This window comes from Geospiza fortis, unplaced genomic scaffold (genome assembly GCF_000277835.1).
Source record: "Geospiza fortis unplaced genomic scaffold, GeoFor_1.0 scaffold5, whole genome shotgun sequence".
NCBI lineage: Eukaryota > Metazoa > Chordata > Aves > Passeriformes > Thraupidae > Geospiza > Geospiza fortis.
In genome coordinates this window covers 2,045,501-2,061,648 of record NW_005054421.1, presented here as the reverse complement: position 1 = coordinate 2,061,648, position 16,148 = coordinate 2,045,501, and the positions used below count along the sequence as shown (strand labels likewise).

General features: G+C 42.4%; 1 protein-coding gene across 1 annotated transcript; it reads right to left on the bottom strand.

Annotated features, from left to right (window-relative positions):
• Positions 1 to 3,331: 3,331 nt before the first annotated feature.
• Positions 3,332 to 9,269, bottom strand: SELE (selectin E). The gene is made up of 12 exons (XM_031061687.1): positions 9,233 to 9,269; positions 8,416 to 8,802; positions 7,978 to 8,085; positions 7,673 to 7,858; positions 6,870 to 7,055; positions 6,210 to 6,395; positions 5,925 to 6,110; positions 5,350 to 5,535; positions 4,256 to 4,363; positions 3,935 to 3,956; positions 3,751 to 3,822; positions 3,332 to 3,391 (listed from the first exon to the last, which is right to left on the bottom strand). Exons 1-11 carry the CDS (start codon positions 9,267 to 9,269, stop codon positions 3,765 to 3,767), a joined length of 1,650 nt encoding a protein of 549 aa, XP_030917547.1. The 3' UTR covers positions 3,332 to 3,391; positions 3,751 to 3,764.
• Positions 9,270 to 16,148: the final 6,879 nt, after the last annotated feature.

Here is a 16,148-nt window from a genome sequence, read left to right as displayed (position 1 = left end):
GGAGATCCCCTTCAGAGAGTCTTTGTCTGACATAGGGGATATACGGGAGAAGTAGAGGATGAATCCCACCCAAATGTGATCTCAACAGAAGAGCGTTGCCTCTAGAAGTCACAAGGCTTGGAGAAAGAAGAGGGACAATTTTATAGTCTCTTTGCTGGCAATAAAACCCCTGTGAGATCCCAGGGAAAACTGCTAGAAGCACCAGCTCTGGTGAGGAAAGGAGCAGCTGAACTGCCCTGGGCAGCAGGATGGGATCCATGCTGGATAAGCAGCTCTCTCCAGTGGATGGCCGTGCACATAGAGGACACCAACAAGGGCAGCCCAGGGGATCCATGTGGTGCTTTAGCTCTCAAAACAGCTCCTCAGGGATTCAGAGCAGGGCGTTCCGGGCTAATCCCTGCGTCCCTCAGGGAACCTGAGGATTACTGCTCTACATCTGCTCCCAGGGCTGGGCCCCACCTTGTCCAGGCAGTGGAAGTGCTGACAGCCACTCTCAGCTCTTTAATCGGTTTGGGACAAGCAGCAATGGGCTCTGTCCCCTGTGGGGCAGCACCTTGTGGCATTCACATTCTCTGAAAAATCCCTTTGCCCAGGGTTTTCCTCCTGGGAAGCTGAGAAGCCTCAGAGAAAAGGAAAACAAATTCTTATCTCAATCGTTTCTCCTGTGTTGTGCTCATGTGGAATGTGTTTGGAGATTGTTTACCCACAGGTGATTGTTTCATTGGATTCTGCTGTGAGTTGTTTTGACTCATTGGCCAATCCATGCCAAGCTGTGTCGGGACTCTGGAAAGAGTCACAAGTTTTCATTATTATCTTTTTAGCACTCAGTAAGTATCCTTTCTGTATTCTTTACTATAGTATAATTTAGTATTCTTTAATATAATATAATATTATAAAATAATGAGTTAGCCTTCTGAGAACATGGAGTCAGATTCATCATTCCTCCCTGCCATGGGGACCACTGCAAATACAGTAGCACCTCTTAAGCCTCTGATGGCTTCTCTTGACTCTTGGTTGGGGCAGAAATGCCCCTCAGAGTTTGTCTGGCAGCAGCTTCAGAGCTGCAGTGCAGCTTCCCTGGTGGAGTGGTTTTGGTTTGTTAATTTGAGATTTTGTTAATTTTGAGATTTCTCGGTTAACGTACTAAAGAGCGTGGTGGGTTCAGTGTTGGTTAATCATTAATGTGTTTATTTTTTGTTGTGAGATAGGATTAGGAGAAAGGTAAAGTAGGTTTCAAACTTTAAAAAGGTATAAAGAAAAATGTATTAATAGTAATTAAAAGAAAGAGTAATAAGAATTGGAATAAAACACAACTAGAACAAGGCTCAGTGAGCTCCCTAGAGAAGGGCCACAACAGAACTTGTCTGGCTTGGGGCTCAGCTGAAACAGGCCTTATTACTTGTTCCTAAGTAAAAAAAAAAATTAAATAAATTCTCAAGTTTCTTTCGTGTTTTTCACAGAAACATGTCTAGTTTTCTAGTAGCTAAAAGTTTTAGATCACTTCTTTAAATGTCTCCCCCACAAAAGCATAACCCCTGGTTATCCCAGGGGCTGGCAAAGGGTGACCCCAGCAGTGTGTGGCCACCAGTGGTCCCCCCCCAGCAGCAGCCATGGCAGTGTTTGGCTGCAGCCCAGCCCGGCGTGGGATGGAGGTCCCAGGGCAGCAGTCAGAGCTGTGCTTTCAGCTGCAATAACTCTGATAACTCAGACCTGTGATAACTCTTTCAACTTCTCAGCAGAAAGAGCTGCAAAAACCTGGGGTTTGTGCTGTTAGTTATGCACCAAGATCACCTGCTCGTTTCTCTTTCTGCTCTTCTCTCCCTCCTGCACTTGCTTGTTGGAGCTCGCTGCTGGCCCGGGCACCTGGGACATGGCACTGGTCCTTCCTCCTCCCTTTCAGACTGGGAATTCTTGTTTGGGATCAGCCCTGGCTGTGCCAGTCCCGGGCAGTCAGCCCCATCTGCTGGCTGCTAGGGAAATACGGGAAGCTTTAGGGGAAATTTAGGTTGGATTTTAAGAAAAAGTTTTTTGTTGAAAGAGTGATAAATACTGGAATGGTCTGCCCCGGGAGGTGGTGGAGTCACCATCCCTGGATGTGTTTAAAAAAGGATTGGTTGTGGCACTAAGAGCCATGGTTTAATTGAGGTGGTGTTAGGGCATGGGTCAGAGTTGATGATCTTAAAGGTCTCTTCCAACCCAGTGATTCTGTGATTCTCCAGTAATGGACAGCCCTGCTTTTAGCCAGTCTTCTCCCTACTCTCACATTCTTCTGCTGAAGCCTCAAGTCATAGGGCTTACCCAAACAATTTAAATTATTCACATTTACAAATAGGGAGTGTTAAATTGAAAACATTTTATTAAAAAATGTTACAAATAGGACAATACATATCAGGTTAAATGAGAGATTTTTAATTTATAATCATAACTTAAACATAAATTAAAATAGTCTCATTTGAAGAGTTTTAACAGCTAAAAAAATCATATTTTCAATATATTAACATACAAATCTCAGTCTTCCATTTCATTTGTAAACATGATGCAGTCATGCAATCCTTACAAACACTTCCATTTAATTTCAAATAAATTCTGATCAACAGCCACAGACCTACTCAAGAACAAGTATTTTACAATACATGTACAGTTAAGAGCACAGAAATATCCACAATAAAAACTGCTCAAATAAATACATATGTATATACACATATTACTGTACAGAATCCCACAGGGATGAGATAATTTCAGATATACCTGCTGTGTTCAGAAACCAGAGTACCCTGTGTAAGCACCATGGTTCCTAGTGCTGTTATAGTTTTTAAAAAAGGCATCTAAGTTTTCTGGGATATGCAGCAGAAATCCAAATAATTGCCCATATCACTGCAGGCATATCTATTGACTGGGACATCTGAAAATAAACTGACTTTCAGAAACCAGATCAATAGTTTCAAAGCTGTACAGTGAATATTTTTCCATCCTGATTCTTCTGCTTCTGCAGGCATAACCCCTGTGACTCCAGAGGAGACACCTGCAGCAGTGTAGTAAGTGATGTGAAATAATGCATGTCTTCACCTCACCTTGGTACCTTTGAGTGGAGCAGAGGAGGATCCAGCCTCCTCTTTAGGCAGCAGTGCTCTGCTTACTCACCACCTGCACAGGAGATGGCAAGCTCCCAGTTCAGGATAAATACATGGCTGAATGGAGGCAGGATTTGGCCTCAAGGCCAGAGTTCTCTGTCTTCAATGGAAATACCAGACAGCTTGAGTTCAAGATTTCTGAATCACACACAAGGTCAATCATCTTGTCAGCAAAAGGTAAAAACATCTGGACAGCTGCTGATTTGCAGGCAGTTTCATTCTCCAGAAATCTGAGATGTAAGTGAAGGTGGCTGCAATTCCTGTGGAGAGAACAAAATTCCTCCATAAATCAGAAAACTGGCAGAGGTTTGTATTTGCTCTCATCTCAGAGGAATTTTGTATGCAGCAGGTAGCAGAACTGCACAAAAGTGTTCCTAATACCATTTGCAGCTGGACAGAATGCTAAGCACAATCATCCTTCAGGAGCTGAACAACCATTTCTACAGCAATAAATCCATCAGTCTTGTTAGGAACTGCCAGGCAATGCCAAGATGCATATTAGGTGTCCCAAAGCACCACATTGCTGTGTCAGCAACCCACAGCAATTAGCAGCTCTGATTGATTGCTTATGTGATTAAAAGGAAGAGAATTTGTGAGTGAAGCCATCACATGTGCTTACCTGAAACACCTGAGTTAGACATTCTCGCCAGCACTTTGGAAACTACCCTCACTGGCTGTTTCCTGCCAGTTCCTATAAAACAAAAAGTGAAAAGTACTTTAGTGACAACAGGTTTTTATCAAATGGATTTTAGCAAAGTGATGGCAGTGGTTTTTTCATGTTGCCTTTTTGAGACACAACTTACCTGAAAGGAATAAACTTCTTTGCTGCAAGAAGAATAAGAAAAGATATTAGTATTTCAAGACAAGAGCCCTAATTCTTGTTGTCTAAATATTTGGGGTTTACTATTTTTTTTTCTTTTTTCGGACGTCTATCCAAAAGCCAAACATGGCATACATGGAGGGTTCTTGAAAATAATTTTGGAATTATATCTAAGTATAGGAATTACTACTTTTTCAAGAAGAAAGGTATAGGGCTTTGGAGGTTTGGGGTTGATTTTTTTTTTCCTCCACAGAAAACTTTTCAGGAAGATATATAAAGCAGTGGAGCCAGAGCAGGCGCTCACCTTTTCTCCGGAAGCGCCTTGCGAGCCAAAGGAGGAATGATGCTGTGGACAGCAGAGAGGCAGAAGTGGCTGCTATGCCCACAGAGATGTAGCTGGCTTGGTCAGAGGCTGAAAGGATGAAAAGATTTCAGTGAGATCAAGGTGGCCTTTGAAGTCCTCTCTCGTTCTTCCCTTTCCTCGTGCTCTTCAAGAGGAACCAGAAGTGCAGCTGGTAACACTTGAGTTTTCTCTTGCTGAAACAGGATTGTTCCTGTACACAAGGTAAAAAGCTGAATACTAAAAATTACCCCATCCATTGCCAAAGTAATGGCAAGGCAAGAAGCTCCCTACACCAGGGTCTGTCTCTAACCTCCAGCCTTGCATAGCAATTTGTGCTCCTCTTATTTTTCATGTTGCAGTGCATATTTTAACTCCCTGTGTGCTATCTTCCTCTTTGAGCAATCCTGCTGAGATCAATGAAATTCTTCAAGGATCTAAATTCTGCTCAAGCAAATGAAAGTGGAATTAAGCTTTTAGGACCTCAAGCAAAAGCATTCCAGGCAGGCCAGGGGTGTTCCAGCTGAGGGCAGTGACAGAGCTCTTACTGCCTTGAATGAGAAGGCAAGGCTGAGCTTCTGTCCTTTGAAATTGCAGCCTCTGAGAGAAAAGCTCTGTGAGGTCTTTTGGCTGAGGGGTCCATCCAAGAAACTATCACACCAAATCAAAAAAACCTATAAAATTTTCCACTGAGAACCAGACTTATGAGTGCAGATTTCCCCACAAGGTTCTGCTTGTCTAGAAAAGCTTTTGTCTCTATTCATATGGAAAAAAGCTCATAGTGAGAAATATTTTGTTTAAAAAACAAACAGAAAGTACTGAAGTCTGGTTGCAGGGTTTTTTTATATATAAGAAATCAATATTTTCCACCAAGATCTTTTAGGATTTTTCCCCTCTTCTATTTTCAAGCATGAGTGATTTTGTTGGGCTTTTGAATTAATGGAGTTCTCTACATGTTCTATCTCACTGGTTGCTATTACCACCACTACCACCCTTCCATGCCTCATCTGACTAAAAATACAGTGCCACCTCCCTGTGGCTGCTCACAGGCAAAATACCTTCACATGTGGGCAGGCTGGCACTCCAGTTTCCTGAGGGGCTGCACTCAAGAACACGAGAGCCATTGAGACTCCATCCTTCCAGGCAGCTGAAGTGGCAGGAGGTGTTGTAGGTGAACATCCCAGCCCCGTGGGAGCAATCCATGGAGCCTTTCTCAGGAGAGCTCAGTGGTTCACACTGTATGACTGAAACACAAAAAGATATGGTTATGCCTGCTGGAGAGCAGTGAAGTAGGCAAGAAAAAAAATCAAGAGGTTCCAAACAAACAAATAGTGAAATTTCTATATAATTTCCTGTGGTTTGCTTGCACATAAATTTTTTGCAAAAGAACACAACTGGAACAACTAAGGGCTTTCCTGTCTTTGGCCCAATATTTTGCACTAGTAGATGTACAATTTATTTTCAAATTCATTTGACTTTGGGATGGGAGCTGCTCAGAGCCATGAGTAGGCATTCCAAGGCTCAGCTAAAAAAATGGGAGCACAGAACTGAGTTTGGAGCCAGGGCCCTACAGGAATATGGATTTCTGTGTGCTCCCCAGTGACCAGAAAACTGCAATTCCCAACAGCCTTACCTTTGCATTTGGGCACCGGCTGTGACCACTGTCCCTGAGCCATGCACTCCGTGCTGGGCGATCCCTGCAGGACAAATCCCTCGGGGCACTGGAAATGGCAGCTTGAGCCCGAGGTGAGCTCTGCATCAGCGCGGTCACAGCTCACGGAGCCTTCTGCTGGCGGCGGCACGGCCTCACAGCGCACAGCTGCAGCACAGGGAGCACACAGCCATCATCAGCACAGCGCTCCGGGACAGCACCAGGCAGCGCTGGAAGCCGCCAGGGAGAAGGAAATTAGGAAATTACCTGCACACTCTGGCTGCTGCCTGTCCCACGCCCCTGAAGAGCCACACTGCAGGGTAGCTGCTCCTGTCAGGATAAATCCTTCCTCACAGCTGAACTCACAGGTGGTTCCCCAGGTGAGCTGCGCTGAGGGATGGGAGCAGTTCACAGCCCCGTGGGCAGGCATTTCCAAGGCAGGACAGGTCACAGCTGAAAGGCACAAGAGACAACACAGAGCTTAGCTGGGAGTAGTTCAGGATAAACAAACATCCTTCTAGGAGCTGGCAAGAAGACATGCCCTGCCTGGAGCTGTCCCTACAGAGCCATCATATCTCCCTTCCAAGGATTCACAAACAGAGATTTCAGCAGGTTGCACAGTGTAGCCAGAACCCTTAAATCTGCACCCAAAGCCCCCTGGGGATGGCTCCAGATTACTCTCCACCCTGGACTGCATAAACTGACACTTGCTCCCATTTGAGGTTTAGGGAATAAAGAATCCCTGCCAGAGCACACCACTGTTAAAGTGTGTTATTGTGTGTGCTGGGGACACTGCCCCAGACTGCTGTTTGTCACCCTGCTCTGCTGTTTCCTCACTAAAACACGAGGCTAAATGACCCCACCTTATGAAAAGTGTTGGGGATGAATGCCACTCTTTAATGACATCTGATTAAGAAAGGAAATTACCTGCACACTCTGGCTGCTGCCTGTCCCACGCCCCTGAAGAGCCACACTGCAGGGTAGCTGATCCTGTCAGGGTAAATCCTTCCTCACAGCTGAACTCACAGGTGGTTCCCCAGGTGAGCTGCGCTGAGGGATGGGAGCAGTTCACAGCCCCGTGGGCAGGCATTTCCAAGGCAGGACAGGTCACAGCTGAAAGGCACAAGAGACAGCACAGAGCTTAGCTTGCAACAAACCATTTTAAGTCTTTTTCCTTTCTGAAACTTAGCAACACACCCACTAAACAGGAGCAGCTTTAGTAAAGCCACTACTATGGCATACTACTATGCTACCATCCTACAAAGCAGACAGAAGGGGAAATATTTTAAAATGGGAAACTGGCTCTTCAGGCAATATTGTTAATTCATCAGCAGCCATGACAGCAACTATTTAAAATCCAAAATTTCCCTCTTTTGATTGTTGCTGGATGACCTTTGATGCTTTCATTTGCTTAGAAAAGTATCTTATTCTAAGCCAAACACCTCAGAAAATGATTCCTACAGTCAGGAGTAATTGGCCTGTTGAGAGCAGTCTCACAGCTAGGTCATCTCAATTCCCTGTTTTCACCTAAGAGTTGGAAAAGTCTTTCCCTGCAAGGAACAAGGCCAGAACATTCACCCTACTCATCTCACCTCCTCATGAACAGAGACCTGAGTGCTGAAATAAAATAGCACCTACATCACATAATGTGTTACAAAGGAATTGGCCAAATGTCCAGTTTTACCTACTGCCTGAGGTGTCCAGGACCATGTGCAATGCAGCAAGCTCACCTTTGCATGCTGCAAGGGGGGCAGACCAGAGCCCAGCAGAGGTACAGTGGACAGACTCCAGTGCAGTCAGCTCGTAGCCCTCCTCACACTGAACTTTGCAGGACGAGTTGTAGCTGAAGTCCCCCAATGGATGGTGGCACTCAAGGCTCCCATGATCAGGTTTCTTTAGTGGATCACAGCTCTCAACTTCAAAGAAGCACAAGAAGGTACACAGTCAGTCTCCTTGGCTGAGCAGGTAAACCAAGAAGCCAAACGGAGCACTAGGCAGCATGAGTTGGTCAAAAAGCAGGATGAAATTTTCTTACCAAACTCGCATTCAGGCCCATAGAAGCCAGGGTTGCAATGGCAGGTGTGGTTGTTGATGGTCTCTATGCATTCTCCATGGCCGCTACAGAGAGATGGGTTGCAAGAAGCTGGAAAAAAAAATAAAGCAAATTATGAAAGAATCAACAACAGCCACTAAGAAAGCCTGGCTAGCACTTTGTCTTTCTGACACTAAACAAGCTCTTTGTATAGCAAAAGAAAATCAGAGGGTTTGGTATTTAGGATTATCCTGTAATTTCACAGAAGCATTTCTGAAATGCACACCTTTTACAGACTAGCTCACAGTAAAAGGATTCTGCTGGCTGGAAACTCCAAGACCACTTGTTCTGAGGTAAATATTACATGAAGTTAAACAACTCATCCCAGGCACCACCTGAGCTCCCCAGGGTCACACTGGAGTGACCTTTATCAGACCATACCTGTGTAGCACAAGGCAACCTTCTTCTTCTCACACTGCTCATCATTCCATTTGCCATCATCCTTCCCTCTTTTGATGTAGATCTCAACGCAGTCCTCGTTGTTCCCTTTGCCATTTGGCTCCCCTGAAGCCCAGTTTCTTGCTTCTTCTGTCAGTTCTTTGTTAGTTCCAGTCCAGGTCCACACACCATTAATTTTTCTGATTCCAATCCAGTAGTAACCCGGATTGAAAGGTAAGAAGGTATTGAGATGCTTGATTTCCTCCTTGTTCTGGATGGCAACCAGGTTAGTATACTTCTTTCTGCACCACAGCTCTGCTTCCCTGTAGGTCATGTTTATGTCTGAATAATGGTATGTCCACCCATTCACCCCCTGCAGCACTGTAAGTCCTAGAATGAGAAAATATCCAAAAGTTGGTGTGTGGCTTCTCCCCTCCTCTCTCTCTAGAAGAGGACATTTAAGCTCTATAAACACTGCAAACTTGTCAGTACCTGAAAAATGCATAAAAACTAGTGGTAATTATTTTATAAACAATCATCTGGCAAGCTTCAAACCAGGCAAGTCAGCTTCAAGTCCAGGACTTCAGCCTGTGAAACTACATCTGACCACACAAAGCTTTGAGACTTATAGGAGCCAATTATGGCTTTGACAGGCAAGCAGGGAAAACGTGCCATTGCATCCAGAGGTTCTTCTGTGTGAACACAGCCTCAGGTTAATTAGGGCAGGTTCAAAAATTCTCTTTGATGCTGAGCTCAAAGAGAACAGTCACACTAATATTGCCATCCCAGTAGTTTTCTACACAGAGAAATACACACTTACCATAGGTAAGAAGAGATAGGAACTGCAAGCAAATCATGTTTCTGAGAGTTTTCTCTATCTTTCAAGCAGATGGCTGTGAGAAATCAAAGAAACACATTTGTAAAAAACAAATGAGTCAAAAATCCATATAAAGTACTGGTCATGCAATTTTTGCTATGTACTTTTGAATAAGTAGGACTTCCACAAATTATTCATTTAAAAACTGTTTTTAATATCAAGATACTTTAAAATGTAAGCAGCTTTTAAGGAAGATAGACACAGATTTCCAGCTATCCAGCTCTCCTTTAGCTGGGCAGTGAAACAGAATAGCAGAGTCCTTGTCTACTCACATTTTGCAGCTGCAGTGTTCAGGTGACAGAATTCCTCTGCACTGCTTCCCAGAGACTGTGGCTAAGTGGATGAACTCAGCCTTGAAAATCAAGCTCCAAGTGTCTGGACTCTGAAATGCTCTGCCTTTTATACCCTCAACTAGCCTGCCATCCACGAGACTGGAAATTCCGTATGGAAAACAACTTCTCGGAAAATCCCAGGATCTGGCCCCCCCACACGTCAGGACGGATGTTTCCCCTTGCCAGAGACACACACTGTGGTGACAGAGTGCCAAGTGCCACGTGACCAACCTTACTGACAGAAAAACACAATTCCAGGATATCAAGGAGAAGGACAATTAGATGGAATTAAATGCATGAATAAGCAGATTGCAATTTTTCACTCGGCATAATGTTTTGCAGTAAGGAGGCATCAGTTTTTCCGGTATCTCAGTAGGAAAGGCACCAACACTCAAAGCTGGAGCAAAAATGGGAACTGCAGCACAGGACAAGCCCTTCCTATGGATCTCAGCTGTGCAGAGCTCTCATTTGTGGTCAGGTTTGTCAGCTCCAGGATTGCTGGAACTCTTCACAATACAGGTTCATCAGTCACTTGTAGCAGTCAGGCTTGAAACGTGGACCTTGCTCTGAAGAGTCCCTTGGACCAAATTCTTCAATGTCCTGATCTCAATAGAGTTACAGCACCTGAACAGGTACAGATAATATTTCAGTGGACAAGGCAATACACTAGGAATTCATGCACATTTATTGTGTATACTCTGATTAATTATACTGCTGCATAAAGCTTCACTGTCATGGATGGGATTTAATGAGGCTGAACATGCAAAGGACTCAACAAGTGCTGGCAGCAATAGGAGGCCACAGAGTAGCACCCACTTCACATCTGTCAAGCATTGTTTGAGTTTATACAGTGCAAGTTGGAGCTCTGATTTTGGAGCCTCAACCTGTTCTTACAGAATAAAAATCAGTGGCTTCTGGATTCCAAGCTAACATCAACTGGTATCGCCCAATTTTTTCACAAAAACGAAAGAACTGTCAAGTAGCCAAAGATCTCTGCCCATCAAAGAAATTATCTCAGAAAAGAGCATGGAATAAAGAGTATATTCTAAAATAGCCTCAGTTACTAACGAATCAGGAGAGTTGACTAGAAATTGCAACAAAGTCTTAGAAAGCAAGTCAGTTACTGAAGAGAGTGAGGATTAAAATCAACAATAACAACAGAATATTTGTAGGCAGATGAACACTTTCTAGCAGGTGTGAACTAGAAACACAAATCAAGAAACTCTGGAAAGCTGAGGTCAGCTTTTGGCTGGCCTGGGCAAGCCTTGCTTAGAGACACCAGACATCCTGAGGCTTCCAGGCAGCATCAGATCAGGGCTGCTGTTTATTTAGCCTCAAACTGGAAATGAAAACTTTCTCTGTTTGCCAGCCCTTCTCTGTTAGGAGGCTTTATCTCCTGAAGGACACAGACAGAAGCTGGTATTTTAATGCACCTGAACAGCACATTATGCAGCAGGGCCTAATTTCAACATTATTCTACTACAAACTAATGTTTGTAGTGGACTAATCAGTCTTGATAGGGCAGGGTTTGATTTTTTTGTTTTCTAAAACATTGACCAGCTGTTACAACTGTATACACAGAAAATTTATAGACAGCTTCAGGAGAGTTTTTATGCTTCCAGGCACCAAAAGGCAGAAAATGCTACGTCTTTTCCTGGAGATTCTCTTTTCCAAGTCATTTAATGAGCTTCCTACTGGTAAGCACTCACCCTTGTCATGGCAGAAGCTGTGAAGAAAGCTCTGAGGAAACTTTATCAGAGTTCATTTACCAGTGGAATCTCCGGAGGAAGGGAGAGTTTATTTCATAGTTTACAGTAGTCTTCCTTTGCAGGGGCTGTCTGAGACCTTTTGTCTGCAGCAGATAAAGAAAGCCCCACAAAAAATAACAGAACACCAAAGCCTACAAGCAATATGCTTGTAAAAACTCCAGCCTAAAAAAAGACTTGTTTCTTTTTGTTGGCTGTATTCCCTTGTGCATCATTGCCATGGGGCTCTTTTTGGTTTTTCCCAGGGAATTCTGCTGTCCACTGATTGTATTCTTATTTCCCTGTAATATACTGGAAGATGAAGGCAAAATTTTCAGGAAAAAAGAAAGCTTGAAAATCATTCTCAAAACCCCACAATAGAGGTTAAAACCTCACTATTAAAAGTCAAAGGCACTTAAAAACTTCAGGGGGACTGGGATTCCTATGACCTAAAGCTCATCCTGGATGCTAAACTACATCTATATTTCAGGGAAAATACCTGTGATACATTTTCTTAGGTTGAACTGGAGATAATCAAGCTAAAAATGCCATTTCTGATTCTGTGTTACTCATTTATTCTCTTCTCAAAGTTTTTTTTTACATTTCATGCTTTTTTTAGTCTTTTGCCAGTTGATTTGGGAATGTAAGATCCTCGTTTCTTGTGCTGTACAGAGCTGGATGAAGTTGTTGCTCTCTTCTTATATTACATGAGCACAGACATAGTTTCTTAAAATTAATACAATTCCTCTCTGCCAGAATAACAGGAGACTCTAAAGACAAGTTTTTTAGAAATGCTGAACACTTCTTGTTCCTATACACTCCAGAATTTTATTTGCACAACTGAAGGTCCAACTTTTTATAGGGAACACTCCAGATCTCCTCTATTCCCTTACAAACAGAGGTGAATTAACAATTATGTGGCCACAACTGATTTTCCAGTTGAAAGGTTCACTTAGGAGGCCACTATGAGACATAAAGGGTAAGAAAGGACTTTATAAATATATTAGGAATAAAACAAATGAAATCCAGCCAGGTCTGCCATTTAAAGGACAGCAATTGACAGAGGACATGTCAAATGTCATTTCTTTCTATACAAAGGAAAGTTAATATTCACTGCAATAGTGTGGGAAAAGAGAACAGGTCAGATTATGGAGTGAAGAATATTTAGGTTGGTTATAACCAATCAAGCTACAGTTAAAAGATCCAAACCTCAGTAATTGACCATGAGAATATGAGCAAAAAGGTGTAAAAAGGTGGACAAAAAGCAAATATTGCCTCTCTGTATCTCAGAAAAGAAGATCAAGGTAATTAGAAGCCAGGCCTTCCATGTGTGCACCTAGAAAAGACACTAGAATATTGACAAATGTTAAAGAAAACCACTGGAAAATCAGCAGAAGGCTGCCAGGCTGTCAAGAACAGCTGATATTGGTATGATTGATCTGTTCCTGGTAGATCAGCCTGGCTTGTGCCTCAAGGCTGTGTCAGTAATAAAGAAACAATAGTGCACTGGGGTTTGTAATAATTAAGATTTTTAATATCGTCCCATGAGACATTCTTCTGAGGAAACAAGTGAAACAATGCTTAGCTGAAATCACCATAAAATGAGCACACAAGGGATGGAATCAGAACTCAAAGGGCAGATTTTCAAAGAGCCCTGTGTGTCCAAGAGAACTGTTTTATTCCCATCCCAGTGTAAGAAAGGGTGCTGGAGGAAAGAAATCTTTACATTCTACTTGCAAAAAAAGAAAGAAATTTTACAATCTACTGAAACCCAAAAGGTGTTTTAGAGAACTTAGGAGGCATGTGATCAACGATGTTTCACATACACTTGGTGCATAACAAGTAGTGGTGGATTGATTTGTAGGGACAAAGTTTTAATTGAATTTTTTCCAAAGAGGCCATAAATTGCTAAAACATGGGTTTTGTAGAGTCTGCCTTTCTGTTGGAAATTTGTAAGTTTTGGTTTGAGAACCATTTTTTCAGTATCTCAAGAAAATCTAATGCAGTGAAAAATTATTTTACTTTATCTGAAACTCTGTTGGACTTGAAGAAATCACAAATTCAAGACAAATAGAGACTGTGATGGGATCCCAGGTAAACAGATTATATAAATGTATATTTGTACATGTAGAAATAGACAGATTAATTTCCCATGTGTTTTTTAAAGACTGGTTCTTTATCTACAAGATTGCATCTGCATTTACATATCAACAGACAAAAATAGAGCTTTAAGTGCCTCTGAGTAATCCAGTTCCATCTCTCCTAGAAGATATTTTTGTCATTCCTAAATTAAAACACTTGATAGGTATTTATTTCAAAGTGCTTTGTATAATGGACATTTATCCCATGGCAAAGAGTCATAGAACCACTTGAAATTTTGAAATAGTGGAAAAACCTCCAGCTTCACCCACAGTAATACTAGGAGAGGCAAAGTAAGAGATTTAGCCAGCCTGGAGAGGGGAAAAGCAGCTCTAGTGCCAGTAGTGAAGGTGTTTCCTGTTTGGAGAGGAGTTTGCAACACTTAATTCTTTAGAAATTAAGAGACAAAGGGTTTAAATCACAAGTTTTCCCTGAGGTCCAGATGGGAAGAAAAGATAATTTCTGAAAACATACTCATCCCTCAGCCTCTGTGTCTGATTAAGTGTGAATAAGGTAGGCAATGCAATTGCTACAAAGACACTGGAATTTCTCAAGGCTGCCTGAGGCAGTCTCCACTCTGTCTGGAGTGGAACCCCAGGAGTCAGAAAATCTTATCTCCACTTCTCATTTCGGGAATTCTGATATGACTCATAGTGCTCAATTTCCTCCAAACAGGCAGAAATACACATTGAAGAATCTAACCTGAGGCTGGGGGGGTCACTTGCACTGGCCAGGTGTGAATCAGAGCATTGAAACATGAAACAAGAACCAAAGAGCAGAGGAAACAACAAGTCACACCTCGAGTTAAGATAAAAGCAGGACTGGCCTTAACAGCACTGGCTGCCTGCAAGTGGAACTGATCCCATGCAGAACTTGATTCTTTCTAATTCCACTGTTGGAAATTGTAGCAGAGAAGCTCTTGGAGCCTTGTCACCCTTCATGTACACATAGAAAGAATAAGAATATAATGCATGCATTGGCTGTTCCTTTGCTGTCCAGCTCTGTTCCACAGCCCCATGGTCTCAGCCCACATGTCCCACAAGTGACACTGGCAGGAGATGCTGGCTCTGAGGAACAGAACAGGTACAGCTTTTGGCAAGTGAGAGGAGTGAGAGCAAGTTTTGGGATTAGGAGATTAAGCAGGTGGTTGAGACTGTAAAAGTGGTCATCATGAGATACAGTTGTTGTTTTGCAGATTGTTTGCATAGCTTCTGCCCAGCTCTATTCCATTAAATATTGTGTTGACTTATCAGAGAGCATGTGAGCTTATCAGCAGCACTGGATGGCTGACATGACCCACCAGTCTTCATTTGCTGTATCAGGAGGAAGAGGCTGCAAAAAAAGGAGGAAGATGCAGCAGCTTCACTTCCTTACTAATGCATTTCACCATGGGTTTATGGATTCCAAGCTTCAGCTCTGTTCTCTTCAGTGCTCCAGTTCAACTTCGTTTTTATACATAAATGGACACAATATTTAACATGTTTGAGTCCTTAACTACAGCAGTATTCAAGAGCAATGATTAAATCATTAAACACAGCATTCATTATAACAAATAGAACAATCATGAAAGGTCCATCACCAAAACTGCTGGAATTCTGTGGAATGAGAACTTGTCATGGGGTATCTGAAATCTTCAAGGCAGAAGACCAAAGCACAAGGAACAACTGCACAGCACTGAGAAGTAAAACCTGACCCAAGAACAGCCATCAAAGTGTATCATTCATAGCAATTTTGACTTTTCTCAGTCAATAGACCATGAGAGAACAGAAGTTGAATTCTGTTCTTCTTGTATTCAAGAAGAGTCCTTGAATTAAGGATTCGTTCAGCAGCTTTTTTTTTTTTTTGCGACAACCATACCATCTATGAATTATTCAGAGAAAAAAATTTATTTCCATCAGCAGAATAAGTAATTACTTTTTAGGACAGGCTTTTTTAACACTCATTGGTGTTTTTCATTGGTGAAATCTACTTCAATTGCTGCATATAATTGTTGTTTCAAGAACAAAGAACTCACTAACTTTGAAAGTAATGGTGTTAAATTACTTAATTTTATCACTTCCCACAAGAAAACCCCAAAGAAACTGGTGCCACAAGGCTTTTCAAAGTTCCAGTTAACTGCTACCAAAAAAATTAGGACTTCCCTTATTTCCAGGGCTTGAAAACAATACTTTAACTCTTCCAACAAAGATTTTGCACTTCCAGCACTTTTAGATTTCTTGACTCATCAGGAAGGATGATCTGTCACCTATCCTGAAATTGTTGCACTTTTATATTTGAGCCTAAGAAGAGATGCACAAAGTGGATTTTCTTAAGTGCTGGGCATGTACCCCCACCCAACAGACCCTGTTAATAATCTTTAAATGTTAATAAAGGGTTGTCAAGCACTGGAACAGCCTACCCAGGGTACTGGAGGAGATATTTAGGTGCTTAGGGACATGGTTTAGTGGTGAATTTGGCAGTGTTAGGTTTCTATTTGGATTTTGATCTTACAAGGCTTTTCCAAACAAATTATTGATTCTGTGATTCTGTGTTTATCCTTCCTGGTGCATACTCATTTTGGTTTTTTCCTCTCCTTATCAACAGGCATTTACCCATTATTTGCAGTCACATGATGGCAATCAGTAGCAGAGTCTGGTTATTTGG